Source organism: Chiroxiphia lanceolata, chromosome 3 (assembly GCF_009829145.1).
Source record: "Chiroxiphia lanceolata isolate bChiLan1 chromosome 3, bChiLan1.pri, whole genome shotgun sequence".
Classification (NCBI taxonomy): Eukaryota; Metazoa; Chordata; class Aves; order Passeriformes; family Pipridae; genus Chiroxiphia; species Chiroxiphia lanceolata.
This window is the reverse complement of record NC_045639.1, coordinates 110108442-110125413: the sequence shown is the minus strand read 5'-3', so window position 1 is coordinate 110125413 and position 16972 is coordinate 110108442. Positions and strand designations below refer to the sequence as shown.

General features: G+C 41.6%; 1 protein-coding gene across 1 annotated transcript in view; it reads right to left on the bottom strand.

The window, feature by feature from the left end:
* EVA1A (eva-1 homolog A, regulator of programmed cell death) overlaps positions 1-16972 on the bottom strand; it is a 162716-nt gene that overhangs the window by 131418 nt on the left and 14326 nt on the right. The window contains exon 3 of the mRNA XM_032684384.1: positions 10848-10971. Within this exon, the coding sequence (XP_032540275.1) occupies positions 10848-10971 (124 nt within the window). The remainder of the gene's footprint in view (positions 1-10847; positions 10972-16972) is intronic.

The window sequence follows — 16972 nt, the reverse complement described above, 5'->3', positions numbered from 1 at the left end:
CTCATCTTGGAAATACCCATCCAGTGCCCTTCCTTATCACCTGTGACTGTTGTTTTTATTTTTTTTCTTCCCCCATAATCAGCTAATTCCCAGGACCTCATGAAGATATACAGAATATTTTTGAGTGCATGTAGACCTAAGTCCATCCTCCCAAAATTAAAAAGAGGAAGTACATCTCAAAGCAGAGAAAGCAAGAGTGCCTTGGACAGCATTCACCGACTACTACACTACTCTGAGAAGAAGATAATTGTGTTAAAAGGATATTTTCCAGTCAGTTCACCCCTTTGAACTTTTTCCTAATGCTTCGATTCCTGTATTACGTATTTACTTACCTTTCATTTCAAGAAAGCATTTGTTATTTCAGTATTGCATCCTCTTCTGCACTTCAGAAGATATAATCGGATTCTGGCCTCCAAGTCCCCAAATATAAATCATAGATTTATAGAATCCTAAAATGTTTTGGGTTGGAAGGGACCTCAAAGACGATCTCAGTCCAAACCCCCTGCCATGGTCAGGGACACCTTCCACTAGACCAGGTTGCTCAAAGCCCTGTCCAACCTGGCCTTGAACACTTCTAGAGATGGGACATCTACAACTTCATTGGCCAGTCTGTTCTAGGACCTCACAACCCTCACTGTAAGGAATTTCTTCTACCCTCTTTCAGTTTAAAGCCATTGCCCCTTGTCCTATCAGTGGACAAGTCAACATAGGTCAGAAATTTTCCCCAGTGGCAAATGCCTACTATTACATTGCTATGGCTCCTCGCTTTTTGGGGTTTTGTCCAATTTCACTTACAACAGACATCTCCCATCCTGAGTTCCAGAGCTTCCTTCTTCTCCATGTGAACCTGCTACTAATGAGAACCTTTCTTCCATATGAGGATTTGAATAAATCCATATCAGTCCAGTCAGCATTCCCTTAGGCAGGATTGGGTGGAGGAAACCTTTCCAGGACAGAAAAGTTCTCCTGAGTCCTTGAGTACAGCCCTTCCTTTCACTCCCCCACAAGCATTTAACTGTGGGCTACCTTGTCATTCCCTCATTTCAAGGGGATGTAAAAAAGATCATCCCTTTAATTTGGAGCATAAAAAAGTGAGTGTGTTATAAATTCATACATTTGTATGGAAATATCTTTTAACATTATTTCAATTCAATTTTCCCTTCAGAAACGTTTTGTGAAGATGCTCTAATTTAACTTTTAAACTGAGGTTTGCTGCCCTCGATGGCGTGCACCGCTCACTTCTGCAGGAGCAAATCTGAAACTCTGAAAGATACAACTCAGATGACAGTCCAGAGTTATATCAAATAGGCAGCTTGCCAACTTCAGAAGTACCCTGAAAACTCAAGAGTGCCAAGTTTTGGAGGTCTGAAACCCTTTTGACAAGTAAGAAGATTGTTCTTTGCCAACGACCTTGTCAGATTCCTTTAAAATTACACTCCTGATGCACCCATCCAATTTGCAGTGTTTAAAAGGCGCCTCTCCCCACTGTCACTTTCATTAGTCTGAAGTAGTTGTCCTTTTATATTCTCCTGTGAAAAGGCTGGCAGTGTTGCAAATTAACTGCTACATTTCATTTCCAAAGTAGAGTTCAGATGCACCTAGTTGCACTTTCCTGTCGGACAGAGGTGCGTGGTTATCTAAGGAGGAAAAAGGGAACAATATCAAAATATGTGTACTAGACTGTGAGACGAGTTAAACATAACACCTGGGAGCCCAAGACAAATTTAATTCTGATCCTACTTTTTCTATTAATGAAATTGGGCTGATTTTCTGAAGCAGCTCTGACTTACTGTTGTTCTGCTGCCTGAGCCTCTGCCTCACCATTTATTAGTCCTGCTTCCTGAGAACCTGCTGGCTAAAGTTCAGTGAAATTTAGCAGAAACATTGAGATGACAAATGTAGTCATTTTTTGAGAACTGGTAGCCAATATCAGAAGAGAGCCAAATCAATGCCAAAGCTGGTTGTAATTATTGCACTGTCCCACCAGTTAACCTGCCTGGATGTACTAACTGGTCAATTAGCATGGATATGAATCTGGAATAGGTGCACCATAGGAGGCAACATAGGAAGCCCACAACTTTTGTTACTGCAATGAAAAGATGGGACGGATGCACTAGAAGTTACTTAAATATATAAGCAAAAAGACTTAATTAGTACCACTGTTCACAGCACTTTTGTTCTGCTCTTCCAGTGATGGTGTAAATTAGGAGTAATGCTGCTTAAAGTTATTATTAAACTAGCTGAAAGGGAAAATTCAGACTTGTATCATTAAAACAGTCTTCTCTAAATGTTAAAACAATGGTGATAATAATTCTGGCACAGGAACATTAAAGAATACCTGATTGATATTTTTACATATAATCCATTGGGTTGCTAGAACACACAATATGTGAACATGAGGCCTAGTAAATTAAAAGCTAGTTCACTACAGTCCTAAATAATTAAACACACAGTATTCCCTCAATGGTTTTGCCTGAGAAGAAAAAAATGTAGCTGGGAGAAATACAGTAAGCAAATGCCCAAAATTCATCACAGATGCTTTAGAAGTCCCAGCCCACAGAGACACAATTAGGTGACATCTCCAGTGTCTTTTAAATAGTCAGAAAAATAACTGCGTAAGTGAGAAAAGCTTGACGCACAATTAGTATGATGAAGAGCTTGAAATATCAGGAGATACCTGTTTTAAAAAATGTGTAGTTAATTTGAAAACCAAATGCAGGATTGATATTGAAAAAATATTGCAGAAATGCACAGTATTGGAAAGATATTTTTTCCATGCCTCCATCCCAGAGAAGATTCACTCCTCTCTCTTTTTTTTTCTAGAAGACATTTATTTCAATTGATCTGTAATTTCTGTCTTGAATAAGTCCATCTACAGGATCCCCTGCAGAAGCCCTGCATAAGTTTACTTCTCTGTTCTGTGAGTCCTACACTCATGGTTTAAACTGTGGAGTCAATATAACAGATCCAACCTTTCACCAAAGTCAACCTTATCTCAGTCTGGTTTATAAGCATATTGTTTCTGGGATATGCTTTTCCTGTCACAGTTCTCCACCAGTACACCAGAAAAATTTGAAATCTATTGTTCAGAGCTTGCAAACCTCTGCCACATAGGAATGTGTTGAGATTTAGGTATGGGTTTCATTTTTAAAAGCTTGGTTTCCTTGTGTTCTGATTAATTGCTCCAAGGACACCTCCTGCTCTTCTGAAGAGAAAAGTTGCAGATCACCAGCAGCCAAGGTAATTTCTAACAATCAAAGCACCAGCTACCACACAGCCTCCATCATCAGCACAGAAAGGTGTCCCAGGTGCCCAGAGTGCCTAAGGATGGGCTAGATCTCCTGAAGTACATGAGGGTAAAGGCTCCCAGCTCCTTCTGGCAAAGCTATTGACTCACCTACCCCAGCACTGGAAGACTGTAGTCTAGCCCTTCCTTGTCATTTTCTAAAAATTCATGTCTTAAAAAAAAAGATATTTTTATCCTTGTTTTTTTTTTCCAGGACCCCACAGAAAACTTAAGTGCCACTGGACAAAGGGATCTGTAAAAGTCACAGCTCTAGAATTTATGTAATTTAGGCCGATTTCAGAATTTGTCTTTTTCAGTGGTTCACATCTGGATACTGGACACGTGACCCAGCAAAGGGAATCCTTACACCTTCATAGTAGGAAGCATCATGGTCTTCACTGGCTCCTTGTTATGTCAAGCAGAGCTGACTGATTAGGTTTGAAAGAAAAAATGGAATTTTTTTAATTTTTTTTTTTTTTTTTTAACTCTCCCAGGTCAGTAGCAGTTTCCTTCTCCGTGGGGACAGGAAATAATGATGATAATAATAATAGTATAATATAATTACATTATTATGCTATAATAATATTTTATGTGCTGCACTAGTTAATATATTAATATTATAATCATATGTATAATTAAACAGACAATAATCTTTGCATTTGCCTACAATAGAATCACATGTTCCTCTTAATCCTGCTCCTGACAGTCAAGTGATTAGCGTGCTACAGAGACAGGCCTATTTGAGAGTTCCTGAAAACCTCTGTGCATCAACAGCTTAAAACAATATTAATCATTTGCATTAATGCTTCTCTGACCCCGATTGTGGGCTGATGGATCTGTCCTCTGTAATTTATAACATTCCTTTATTTACACCTTTTCATCACCACAACAGTTGCTGCCCGAGGTTTTATTGCCCTTATAAATTTCTACTCCCTGCACCACCTTAACAGTTTTGAAATAATACAGATAAGCAAGAGTGAGCTGATGAATGCAGGAGGCAAAAGGCTTGTTCTGTTGCCTCGGTGGCCGGACCAGAAGGATGTGCCCATTAAACATCCCTGATTCCATCATGCTGCCTTGGAAAGCCTGGCCCACCAAAAAGCAATGCAGCAAACAATACAGTGAACTTCTCTTGCCACCAATAAACCTGTCTGACAAGGGAGATGAATGCTTTCCTGAAAGGGTTGATGACTACTGAATTACCAGTCTATCCTAGCACTAAAATCAATCACCAGTTAAAGGAACCAGGAATATATTTAGGTCCCTCTTTGCTCTTGTCTGAAATTTCTACAAAACCTCTGTTCTTTCTATAGCCCTCTGCTCTGGCTAACAGTGCTTTGCAAATTCTGTCTAGGGAATGAAAGCCCTGAGGATGTGTGATGACATGAGGATTTTCATGCCATGTTTAGTAAATTTAACAGAAAAGATACAATCCTCAGCCCATCAAACTCAACAGCAAAGCTCACACAAGATTCAATACTGAAGGAATGGGTTGTAGGGAAATTAAAATGTGAGCAAGAGGCATTCCCTGCAAGCCTATGTGGTCCTTTCAAAACAGCCTTTTCATACTTTTCGTTCAATTCAACTGAAATCTGACGAGCAGATCTGAGCAATTCACTAAGAGACACGGAATCAGAACACAGAGTATGACTCCTCACAGTTCTTTGATAGATGGAAAAACTCTGGCACCAGTAATGGTATTCTGCCTTCACACAGGCTCTGAAGTACCACTGGCAAAAAAAATTGAACATCTTCACCAAATGGCAGACACTCCTGGGGCACAGTATGACAGCTCTATCACTGTATGATAGAGAGCATAACATTTGAAGATGACATTTTCATCAGAAGGTGATCTGATTGGAATTAATTCCTAATTGACTTTTAAATTCAGTTGCTTTCTAATCAAAATTGCCTAGGGCTGTTACCTGAGTAAGAATCTGGCAAGGACATTAGGATGAGCATTCTTATGTTTGAAAAAAAGTGTTTGACTTTTCAAGAGAATTAACTGGGTCCCTTAGATCCTAATTAGATCTGTAGCAAAGAGAATGAAAGCCTGTTCTCTTCAAACACGTGTCCAGGTTGATTCTCAGCCTGAAAGTTCTCCCATAAATCAAAGCTACAGGTTCCTAACTAGTACAAAGTGACCTCCTTCACCCTCTTTCCTCCTCCTATCACCTCACAAACTTTTGGCACTTCACCCTTTGCCAACAACCATACGTTTCCTTCCCTGATACATTTCTCAGAGCCTTGATGTGCCTTTTCTAAATATATTTTTGTATTGTTACAGAAGGATTTGAGATGCATTTGGAGCCCAGGTCACAATCCAGGTTTTCTGAAACTTCAAAGCCTTCAGGTTTACATTTGTGAATAGAAGAGAGAACAGCAAAGTTTGAATTTACGCTTTTTTACATCACTGGGATGGTTAACACAGGCAGGCTTCATGCCCACCATCTTCCAATTATCACATCCAACTATTTCACACAGCATTTTAAAATTAAATAAAAATAATAATAATTTAAAAAAAACATTGGATGGAGATTATCCCTCCCAGAGTCCTTGAAGTCATAAGCTAAAGGAGTAACTGCCCAACAGAAAAAAAGGGAAAATTTCATTATGGGAAGCTACAACTTAGGTTCTTCAGAGCTGAGAAGGGGACAGTGCATCCAGGACAGCAGGACAGCATGGCAATGGCAAAGGAGGAGACAAGAGAAGGTCACTGTGTGGGAGATTCATGGAGCAAGTCACATAAATACAGTAAGAGCCTTCTCCTCTCAACAGCACTGCCAGCAAATGGCCACACAGGCAACATATCTCATCCCAAATATTCCCTTTGCAGAGAAGGACAAGCACTTATGGCCCCATTTTGTTCAGGAGCATTGGCACTTCTGAAACAGCAAAGCCAAAAAAAATAACTAAAGAACCAAAAAGCCATTACAAGTAAGGAGCAGCTGTGCAGGGGCAGAGGGATCCCTGCTGGTACAATAGCCCAGAGCAGCAACCAGCCCCAGTAAAATCAGCTGCAATGGTATTGCTGGGATGCAGAGAGGTGAAGTTATTTCTTCAGCACGACTTAGGCAGCCCCACAGATCCTGTTCCCAGCCAGGATTAGATCACACAGCCCCTCCAGAAAGTCTGGCACACAGAGCAAATATTTCCTAGCTTACAATAACACATGATCTTACACAGTTCTCTGCCTCTGAAGTGAGGGGGATGAACAAACACTGAATTGTTTGAATAATATTGGTGAATCCAGATTTCAGTTGAGGGAATTCATGTTAGACCAATTAAATAGTATGTCAATTCCCTCTAATTATCTGGTCCTGTAGCCTACCCAGTAATTACACTTAATGGGTCTAAATCAAATCAGCATGTTACCTGAGAAAAAATTGGATTTATGTGCAATTTTTTAATGATCCTGAGAGATACCCTAGAGACTGAAATCCTGTGTGTGTTCAGGGCTTGATCCTAGGCTTCAGTGTGCTTTGGGTGAGAATCTCAGGCTACACTGGCCCTGATAAATTAAATGTGCCTGTTCCCTGACACTGAGGCCCAGTGGCATGGGACAGCCCATCACCACTCTCACCAATTTTTTTAGCATCTAGAACAGGGTGACCATATCCAGACTTCCCACTGGAAACCACTCCTGCCAGTGCTAAATGTAGTGTAGAATACATCTACACCAGCAGAGAACAACTTCAGGTTTGAGTGCTACAGCAACACATCCTCACCTTGACCTGGGGGGATCCTCCTGTGGGCTCACTGCTCAGTTTGTAGACAGCAGGATGGTTTGCAGAGGCACCTCCAAGTTTAGAACCACAAGCCATAGCTGTGCTCTGCTGAGACCTGTGCTGTGCCCTTGAGTATATTCCCAAAAGTTGGTATATATTAGAAACTAAGGCACATATGCTATAGAAAAATAAAATAAAACAAATTGTAGAATCATTAAGGTTGGAAAAGTCCAAGATCATCAAGTCCAACCTTTGGCCAAAACCACCATGTCAACTAAAAATAAAATCTAAGCCTCTACACACTTTCAATGGACCTTGGCCCTCAGATCACAAAGAAGCTATAAATAAATATCACTTGCCTCAAATTGATACAGAATAGAGCATTTTATGGATAGTTTCTGATCTCTTTAAACATACTATACCTTAAAATTAGAAGTACACACAGACATAGTGTATTTATTTATTTACAGGCACAGAGAATACTCAGAAGTGCCAAACTCCTGACTTTTAAAAGCAGATCCATGCCCATATCTGTACATACAAGATGAGTGTCCATTAGATCCTAGACCCATCTATTGGATCAGAGGGGACCATGATTAGCATAAGACTTCCAAAAAAACCACAAAAGGTATTGAATTTCTCACTGTTTCTAGTTAAGCATGCACTTCTCTGAACTATTGCTGTAATTTCTAGAGGAGGTGAACCACAACACCTCCACATGAGTTTTCCCTGCTTCCAGCAAAAGCAATCTCAGAGGGGTTAGTGCAGTAGAGATCCCCCATTGCCCTGCTCCCCAGAGCCCCACCATTTGAAAAATCTGGGTCTTTCAGTTTCAGCATGATTTACTGTCCTCCATCTCCTTGAAATTCTGCCCATGAGAAACCAAAATAGCACCTTGCCTTGTGCATGAACCCCACACAGCCAGTGAGCATTGAAACCACTAGATTTCAAATGCAATGTAATGTCAGAGAGACATAACTGCAGTGACAGTGGCTGGAGGGGATGACTGCACCATCTCGTTATTCTTCAGCAAAGGTACAAGTAAATGCCACTAACTTCACTTTTGCTTTCTTTCAAGGAAGTCTTTCTTTTTAGATAACTAGATCTTTTCAGAGGCCTTTTGAGGCTCCAGCATAACTGGCAGTGGGAGGGCCTGGGCATCCTTATTTTATGTTAAAAGTGTCCTGTCCAAACTCTGCAGGCTACTTCCCAAAGCATCTCTAATACCTGTGTGCAAGAAAATTCACATTCATTCTACCTAGACAGATGCTTAACCAAAACACCTACTTCAGTAGCGAGGTCACAACAGGCTTCCTCAATAAGCAACAGAAAGAAATGGATATCCCAAGAGGACAATTTAGCCCTTAAATAGCTTCCTATTAAAGTACTTCTGTCAGGTCTGTTATTAAGAAAGACAAATTCAGAAACAGAACTCTAAGAGCTGCATTTGTCTTTTGACAAACTTATGGATCAAAACCTGTGCCAAGCAGTGAGTTCTCAACAAGGACTCTGGTGCTCTTTGGTTACAACTGTGTGTGCTCAGACTTTATGGAGCAGGTCAGCACTTCATAGGACCACAGTTTTGGGGATCAACTCTTAAGCATATATTCATTTAAATCTCATAATCAATACTAAAATAGTCAATAACCCAAAAAGCCCATCAAAATTTCTCATGATGCTGTATTTTGCACTCTATGGATCCATTATTCCTCGGTCTCCTCATTAACTTTCTCCCTACAGAAAGGTAGGGAGAACTCACAAAAGAACTAGATTCTGTTTGTGAGACTCAAAATTAACATTTTGAATCATCAAGGAAAGGCAGACCATGTCCTGGTATCTTTGTGCAAAGCAAATCCTCACTTATTTCAAACATTGTTATTAATCCAGTGGGTTCTGATTTAAAAGTTTGCCCTGTCACTAAGAGAAAATAATTTTTGTCAGGTTACCCTGTTTCACCCTGCAAACTTGGAGCTGCCTGAAAAATGTCTTGGGGAAATATTTTTAAGCAGCTTCCCCTGCTCTCTTTCAGGAAAATTACCTACTCCGCACACATACAAACTGCTTCTTTTCTAGTATGTCTGTAATTAGCAAAGAATTCCAAGCCATAAATATTTATGCACAGATGGGTCCTGAAATACCTTCATAAGTTCAGTACAGATTTTTCAAGCGAGCTTTGATGCAAAACCTGCAGGTTCAGGAGGACTTGCCAGAACACCCCGTTAATCGCCCGTCTCGTAGAGGAGCATTTCTCACCCAACAAGGGATATTACAATCACTCACAAAAAAATCCCACAACAAATGCAGGTGCTTCATTACCTACTTTTGATTTGAATTCCTCACAGATCTTGCCAGATCCTTTCATTGCATTAGCACAGGTCTCTGCCTGCTGGGGTATAAAGTCTTATTCTGTGCTGTCAGAGTCTGAATGTTTTTCCTTTTGTTTCAAACCTTTTCTGAAGTCAGATCTGTTTTTCTTCCCTGTGCAAACTTTTCTTTCTTGTTTCTTCCCCAGAAATTTTGCTGATGTGGTGCTGGAACCATGTTAGTTATGACATCTAAAAAGCTTGAGATTAGGCTGGTCTGAAATGCCTTGTCCAGACTTTAGTTCATAGAATCACAGAATCATAAAGGTTGGAAAGGTCCAGCCATTAACCCAGTACTGCCAACTCCACCACTAAACCATGTCTCTAAGCATCAAATCTACACATCTTTTGAACATACTCAAGGACAGTGATTCCACCACTTCCCTAGGAAGGGTAGAACAGGGCATCCTGTTCCAATGGTTGACCACCATTCAGTGAAAAAATTTTTTCCTCATATGCAAGTTAAACCTCCCCTCACACAACTTGAGGCCATTTCTTCTTTTCCTGTTGCTTGTTACTTGGAAGAAGAGATTGAGCTCCACCTCACTACAACCTCCTTTCAGGTAGTTGTGGAGGTGGTAAGGTTCCCCCCCGAGCTTCCTCTTCCCCAGGCTAAACATCTCCAGCTCCCTCAGATGCTCCTCATAAGACTTGTGCTCAAATAGAAACAGATCCCATTTTCCAGCTGACATCAAATGGCACAGTTTGTCCTCCATCAAACCTGATCCATCTCTAAACTATTGTGTCTGCTTCCAAAGCACTGGTGGAGAATGGTGTCTAGGCTGTGCTAACTTCCCTGCTGAGGCCAGGAGCTGGACAAGAGGGTGTTGGTTGTCCTGAGCCAAAGCTGCACATGACTCAGTCCCAGTATTCATGACTGCACTCCCACTATCCAGGTGCCAGCCCCATTTAATTTAAACACAGCTAATAAAATCATGCAAGACATAGGTTAACATTTCCCAGTCTGGTCTGGGAGCACTTAAAAGCTGGATTATGGCATGGTGTGGGCAGGTGAGCTTCCTGTCACACCACCATCACCAGTGCCTGCCTTAGGCTCCCAGGTCTGAAGGAAGTCTTCGCCTATGCAAGGAGCTCCCACTGCCTCTGGAGGGACCAGCAGAGAGGGGACAAGCCCCACTACCCCACTGGTTGCAGATGGAAGTGAGAAGTGGGAGCAGTCCACCCACTGCTGACAGCATGAGCTCAGAGTTGGCAAAGGCCTTCACTGGCACCTGCAAAAACAATCTACAACTCAGGCTGCTGGCAAGGAGGAAGGACACGGAGCAGCAGCATCCCAGCAAGGCAGCAAGTGAGGGGGAAATGGGAAATGCTCCACACCGGGGGGTTATGTTACACGGAAAATAAAGGTGGAAAGAAATGAAAAGTCCTAGAAGACCTCTCTGGTGAGTACTAAGTATGAAAATGCTTTGGTCTCGACAGAGTAGACAGATTCAATAGAGAGATACTTACTTGGCCTGCACTTGTACCACACAATGAGGTACTTGCCAGTTCCAGGGCACGGATCTGTCCCGAAGAGCCGGCTATTGACGAGGAACTGGCAGCTCCGCCTGTCCTGGCACTCATCCAGCATCTTCTGCAGCCAGGGACACACACAAGAAACAGAGAAACAAAAGCACTTCAGTATCTCCATCAAAGGGATGGTCAAACAAAGACAAGCTGGAGAAGGACAAAGCCATCCTGGCCACCTCACCCAGCCCTGGCACGAGGCAGATGATGGTGCTCAAGGGAGTGTGTACCACAGGAGCCATGGACTAGGAGAAGACTAAACCTTGCACTGTTCTAAGGAGCAGGTTTTAGTTTCCCTGAATGAATGCAAAGGAGGGATGTGCACTTGGACGGTCACAGAGATTTTGAAACATTTGCATGCAATTTAATCATGTATAAGACAATACAATCCCAAGAAAAGCAGCTTTGAGGACATGGATCCACTTTGTGCATTTCCAGAGAAATCTAAAGCAGAATGGTGGTGGCAAACTTTGGGTCTCTGCTTTTAACTGTCAGTTTCAAGAGAGCTCTTGTTTCAGTTACATATAAACTGATGGTATTCCAATAATTAGTAGTTGTGGTGGGAACATTGTTGTACAGCCAACTTAGTCAGTTTTTAATAGGGTTCACTCCTCTTCCTTCATGACTATCATGTTCCTTTTAGATAAACTCATCAAGGGCCTGCGAGTCAGAGGGTCCTCCCACCACTGACATTTTGGATCCTATCCCCTTTTCTGCACTGCTTTTCCCCTAGCGCTCTCTCCCTACTTCCCCATTCATAACACTCACAAAAACTCCATCTCAGAATCCACAGGGGCAAGACATTCTGTCTCCTGCTAGAAAATAGCTTCATTAAGGAAGATTAATGATTTCTTTTAACCCTATGATCCTCCAAGGCAGTGGTGGTGGGAGAGAATATTATTAAGTGGGGTAGTAATTAAGTTTTAAATTCAGCTGGATGGCTTAGGTGGTATTTATGTACTCCTGTAGAGCCCCTAAAGTGCTAAAATTACCATAATGTTTGCCTGACACATATGAACCTGTCAGAGCATTTTGAGACCACAGAGCGAGGTAATCCACCAGCCTTGTTAAGTCCCTGCAATACAGAGCTGTGAATTCCAGTCCCAAAACAATTAATTTTCACTTGCAAGGAGGCACTGGAAAATCCTTCTTCAGAAATTCCCCTAGACTCCCCTGGTCTCTTTTGTCTTCTCCCTGTTCACTTTTCTTACACCCACCTTGATATTTGGGCTTTCCCACAGTCTCCTCCCTGTGCCATTAACATAAAGGCTCTATCATGTGCCATGCAAATCAATTTTCTCTCCGCTTCAGTGACTACTGACTACTATTTTTGACTTCTCCCTGAATATATAGAATCTTTAGCATTATAACTCTGAATGTCACGCTCTGAACAACAGCTGTTCCAGTTTCAAGTGCAATTTGAAACTGCCTCATTTGCAGTTGCTCATAACTTCCTAAAGCTTTCACCTTTTGGGCTGACACATGCAAGAATTCGTGCCTGCTTCAAGAATGACCTTTATTTTAAAGTTCAAACCAAAACAATCCAAGCCTTTTCTAGAGGGCAGAGAACATATGCTGTTGTTTTCCACTTACTGCAGTAATAAAATGCAGGCATCTCATTTAAAAATAGAGGCTTTAGGACGGAAAGGCTGAAAGGTGAACACTGAAGGAGGTGCTTGGCAGCGTTAGCCCCAGCTTGACCGTCACGTTAAAATGAATAGAAACAGCATATTCTTTCCTCCAGGTTCATAAGGGTTGGCTGCTCACTCAGCATGTGAAATTTAATTTAATGCAAAATCCAATGAGTTGCAAAGGAATTTAAGCAAGGATCCAGCACAGATAACTCTTTTCGTCTCAAAAGGCAAAGAACAACTGAAACAACTCTGGAATGTTACACATATGGAGAGAAATCCTCTCAAATCATTGTGGACATGAAGGGGTTTTCTGGTACTGGACAGCCACGGCTGTGTTTACACCGAACTAGAACTAAGAATATGGAACAGAGGAAAAGAGGCAGCAGCCCAAGTATTTACTTTCCCACAAGGAAAGCTGTCTCCTCTCAAAGGCAGCAGACTCGGGTTTTTAGTCCATGTTCATGGCAGATGGATGGGCTTTTTGAGAGCCTTTAGCACTGTGTAATAGGTGCTATTGAAATCGCTGGGAAAACAATCCTGAGTTTCAGCAAAGACTGAGTTAGGCCAGCAAGAAAACCTCTTTGAAAACCTCAGCTGAGATACCTGAGCAGCACTTGTTCATCTGTCCTTAGGCTCATCACCAGGAGTGAAGGCAACAACTCACCGGCCTCAGAGTAAATGAACATGGGCAGTTTACAGGTACTGCCACTTCATCTTGGCTCTGCTCTAACTTTTGGAAGCTCTTGCTTACTCCATGTATTCCACATAAGCAAAACCTCCTGAGTTTACTTCCTATGGCATACAAAGTAACAAAAAGCCCTAGGAAGAAGTTTGTAATTAAATTAATGAGCAAAAGTCATCTAAGCCATTGTGAGACCACAGAAAAAAGTGAAGTGCTCTTGGGACTGAATATGCCTTTCACTAATTTGCTTTAGTGTTTAGCTACAGTTTCAACTTAATTTGATAATTGCCATGACTCCAAGAAGTTTCACGGGGGTAAAGAAACCAATATTTCCTTTTCATTCACATAATTCTATTATGCCTCCCCTAAAGAGCAACAATTTCCCTGAAAATATTAAAAAATCATTAAGATTTCTAATTTCCTACAAACTGTATAAGTCTTAGGCATAATGAAATATATCCATAAAGAGTAAAATCAAAAAATGTGTGCAATCCTCAGTAAAATACATCAGGAAGAAAGCAAAGAAAATTAGCAATGGATGTTAAAAATAAAGTACAAATTTGTTATACTGGCCCTAATGTTAACTTAAAAACTTGCACATGTAATTTTCACCTGTCTTTCCATGCACAGAAATGTTCTTCCCCACTGCTTTCATCAGTATGTGCTATATACCAGCACCTTCTTAAATGCTCTGAAACACAACAGCTATGCAGAACATGCCTGACCAGATGATCCTCCACAGGTAGGGTTCCCTGCAGGTCCAGTGACTCTGGTGTTTACAGGATTCCTTACAAGCCAAGACCTTGGCTTTCTGGTCTTATTCTCAGAAATCATACTTCTAGACAGCGTCAGAGCTCTGGCAGATGTCAGATGTTGTTTCTGAAGTATCTGCAGATGATCAGCTAGACTGACACCAGGAAGGCTGTGAGTTCACTTGGTAGTGAGGGGATATCTTGGGTTTACATGGTTTTTGCTTAATGGCTGGAAAAATGTAGGGAATTCATTCTACGTTTGCCTTGTTGTTCTGGCTATCACTGTCAGCTGTAAAGGCAGGAAAACAAAACCAGAAAATCAAATAAAAAGAGGCCCACAAACAACCTGAACTTGCACAGGAATAGCAGTAGACACAAAACCCTCTCTAACTGGGATGTACCATCAGCTCCTTATGTCACCAAATCTGGCAGACCCATGACTAATGCCAAATAAAGTCACATTGGTTTAGATTATATTATAAAAAAATCACTCCAACTAAAGAAGGTGAAGGAGGAATTCCTGTCTGGCATGAAAGGGGAGGGAAGACACATTAATTGCATTGTGCCAATTTATAATTGCGTTCCAGTGGTAAATCAGGCCTGAGGGCTGACAGCCAGTGCTCAGGAGGGAAGCTGTAGCTGTTTAAACCCATTCCATTCCCTGGTTCATGACTGAGCTAAGAAGCTGCAAGATTTAGAGGAGATAAGAGAAGAAGAAATGTGAATTCAAGTAAAACAAACACTAATCTAACCCCTGTGATTTATGCCCTGGATTAATCTCACTGCAGTGACCCAGGTCTTAAAGCAAGGGCAGCCTCAAGCTCAAAACTATGTCTTCCTAGTGGCCACTGCAGATGAAACACATTTCTTGTGCTCATTTTGTTGAGGTCATTAGCCAAGTAATTGCTTGTGCTCATTAGATAACAACCATTTAAATCTGGAACTGGATGGGTCCTCAGCCATTCCCAGGGGTGTGCTCGTTTTTAGTCTGTCTCTTCAAATCACTCTTCAAGAAGCACTTCCCCTGCATGCTTAAAATAAACCACAACTGAGCTTAACACCCAAGGCAATTAAACTTATCTCAGTTCTTGGTCCCTCATAGCAGTTCATAGATTTAATACACTTAGGGTGAAACTTTGGGCCCACAGAAGCCAATAGTGAAACTCAATGGGAACTAGGATTTTGCCACAAGGCTGCTCTCTGTACAGCCTCCATCATCAAAGGAGCGTAAGGATGACTGCAGGGCATGTCAGTCATGCATGAAATTACACAGACGAACCCTACTAAATAATTGCCCAAGTTGTGTCTAGCTGAGAGTAACTCGGAGAACAAACTGCATGAATGGATCAGAGCTGTGTGCAATCAAATGAAGATGGGCAGAGATTTGTACTAAGAACTTTATGCAAGAAGATACCAGTAATTTTGAGCATTTTTTGGCCAAATTCAATCGAGGCATGGCCATTATGGTGGAGTTACACCAATACATACTGGTGCACCTCCATGGGTTTTGCAATGGGAAATAAATACAACAATCAAGGCAGCATGAATTCTCTCTTACAGCACCATGCATTCATAATGGCTTCACCTTTCATTTGAATTTTTGTACTCTTTTATATACCCCTAAACATTGGTAATACTTTAAAACACACTATAAGCTTAGTGCTTTCAAGTTGCAGACTTACTTACAGGTCCTGTTTACAATTATCTGAAGATTGAGTATTCATCTTTATTCATTCACACAAATTATTGAAGTCCATGGAACAAGATTTTCCAAGAATCAGCAACAAGGAAGGACAGACCACATGAGGAAGTGAAATCCATGTTGATGAGGTACAGGTTATCTGCCTAGGGCTTCATCAGGCAATCTTCCCAGCCTGCTCCACTAGAAAGTAGTTCAACTTTGCCCAAACTACCTGCATTCCATCTGTGCATCACTTGAAGAACAGATCAAAGGCCCTGAATCCTGATCGTTGACCTGTGGCACGTTTTAGTACTCTACTATCTCTTATCACTCTCCCATGGACCTTGCAATGCTCTCAGCAGTGTCAGCAGGAGGAAACTATGCTCACATATTTGGTGACTCACATTTAACACACCAGACTGTGAAATAAAGAGCTGAAAACTGGGCACCCATTCCCTCTCACCAGCATCTGCTATGGGAGTAGTAAGCACCAGCAGGGCAGTAGGACAGGCAGCCATGGGCTGGGATGTTAATACATAACAGCAGGTTCACCAGAGCTCCTCTGGCAGGGCCTTTGAAAGAGCCCAGAGACAGCCAAAGAGCAAAAACCTGTGCACGAAACAGAAGGACCTGATACAAGTTGCATTACAAATATTACCTAATTAACATTACCTACATTTCCTAACAGTAGGAAACTTAATCTCTATGCAGGGTCAACTTCAAAGGGAGAGGAGGTCTAAACTGAAGAAATACAAAAGGATGCATAACCAAAAGTCATGGGATTAAAGAAAGGGAAAGCTTAAAACACACAGTGGAAAAAAATCATTGAGAGCAAACCATTACACTGTCAAGCAGGGTCTTAGTGGCAATGATGGAAGCCCCATGACTTGGAAAGTTTAAATTTAGAGTAAACAAAGCATTAGGAGGCTTACACCCCAGGGAGCAGTCCCGCCTCATCAGGGAGACAGGCTACACTGGTCACCTCTGCCTCCAGTGCCTCTCCTTCTGCAGGACATACTCACACTGCTCTGACAAGCTATTTCAGTCAAGCCAAAGATTTCAAAGACAGGACAATTTAGAGATTATCTATGACCTCTGCATCCAACAGTTCTACTTACAAATAATTAGCTGGGGGAGCTGCTTGCCAGAGAATTCTTTTTCAGCCTGGGCAAAATTCATAAAAGAAGCTACACTGGTTCTGTGATTTTTAAGAGCAACTTCAGCACTGCAGTAACCTCTTCTGGACCCTGAGGTCACTGTTCACCATCCTCCTACAAAGTAATTATTACAGTCTGACAAAGAGTTGCCCAAACTGCTCT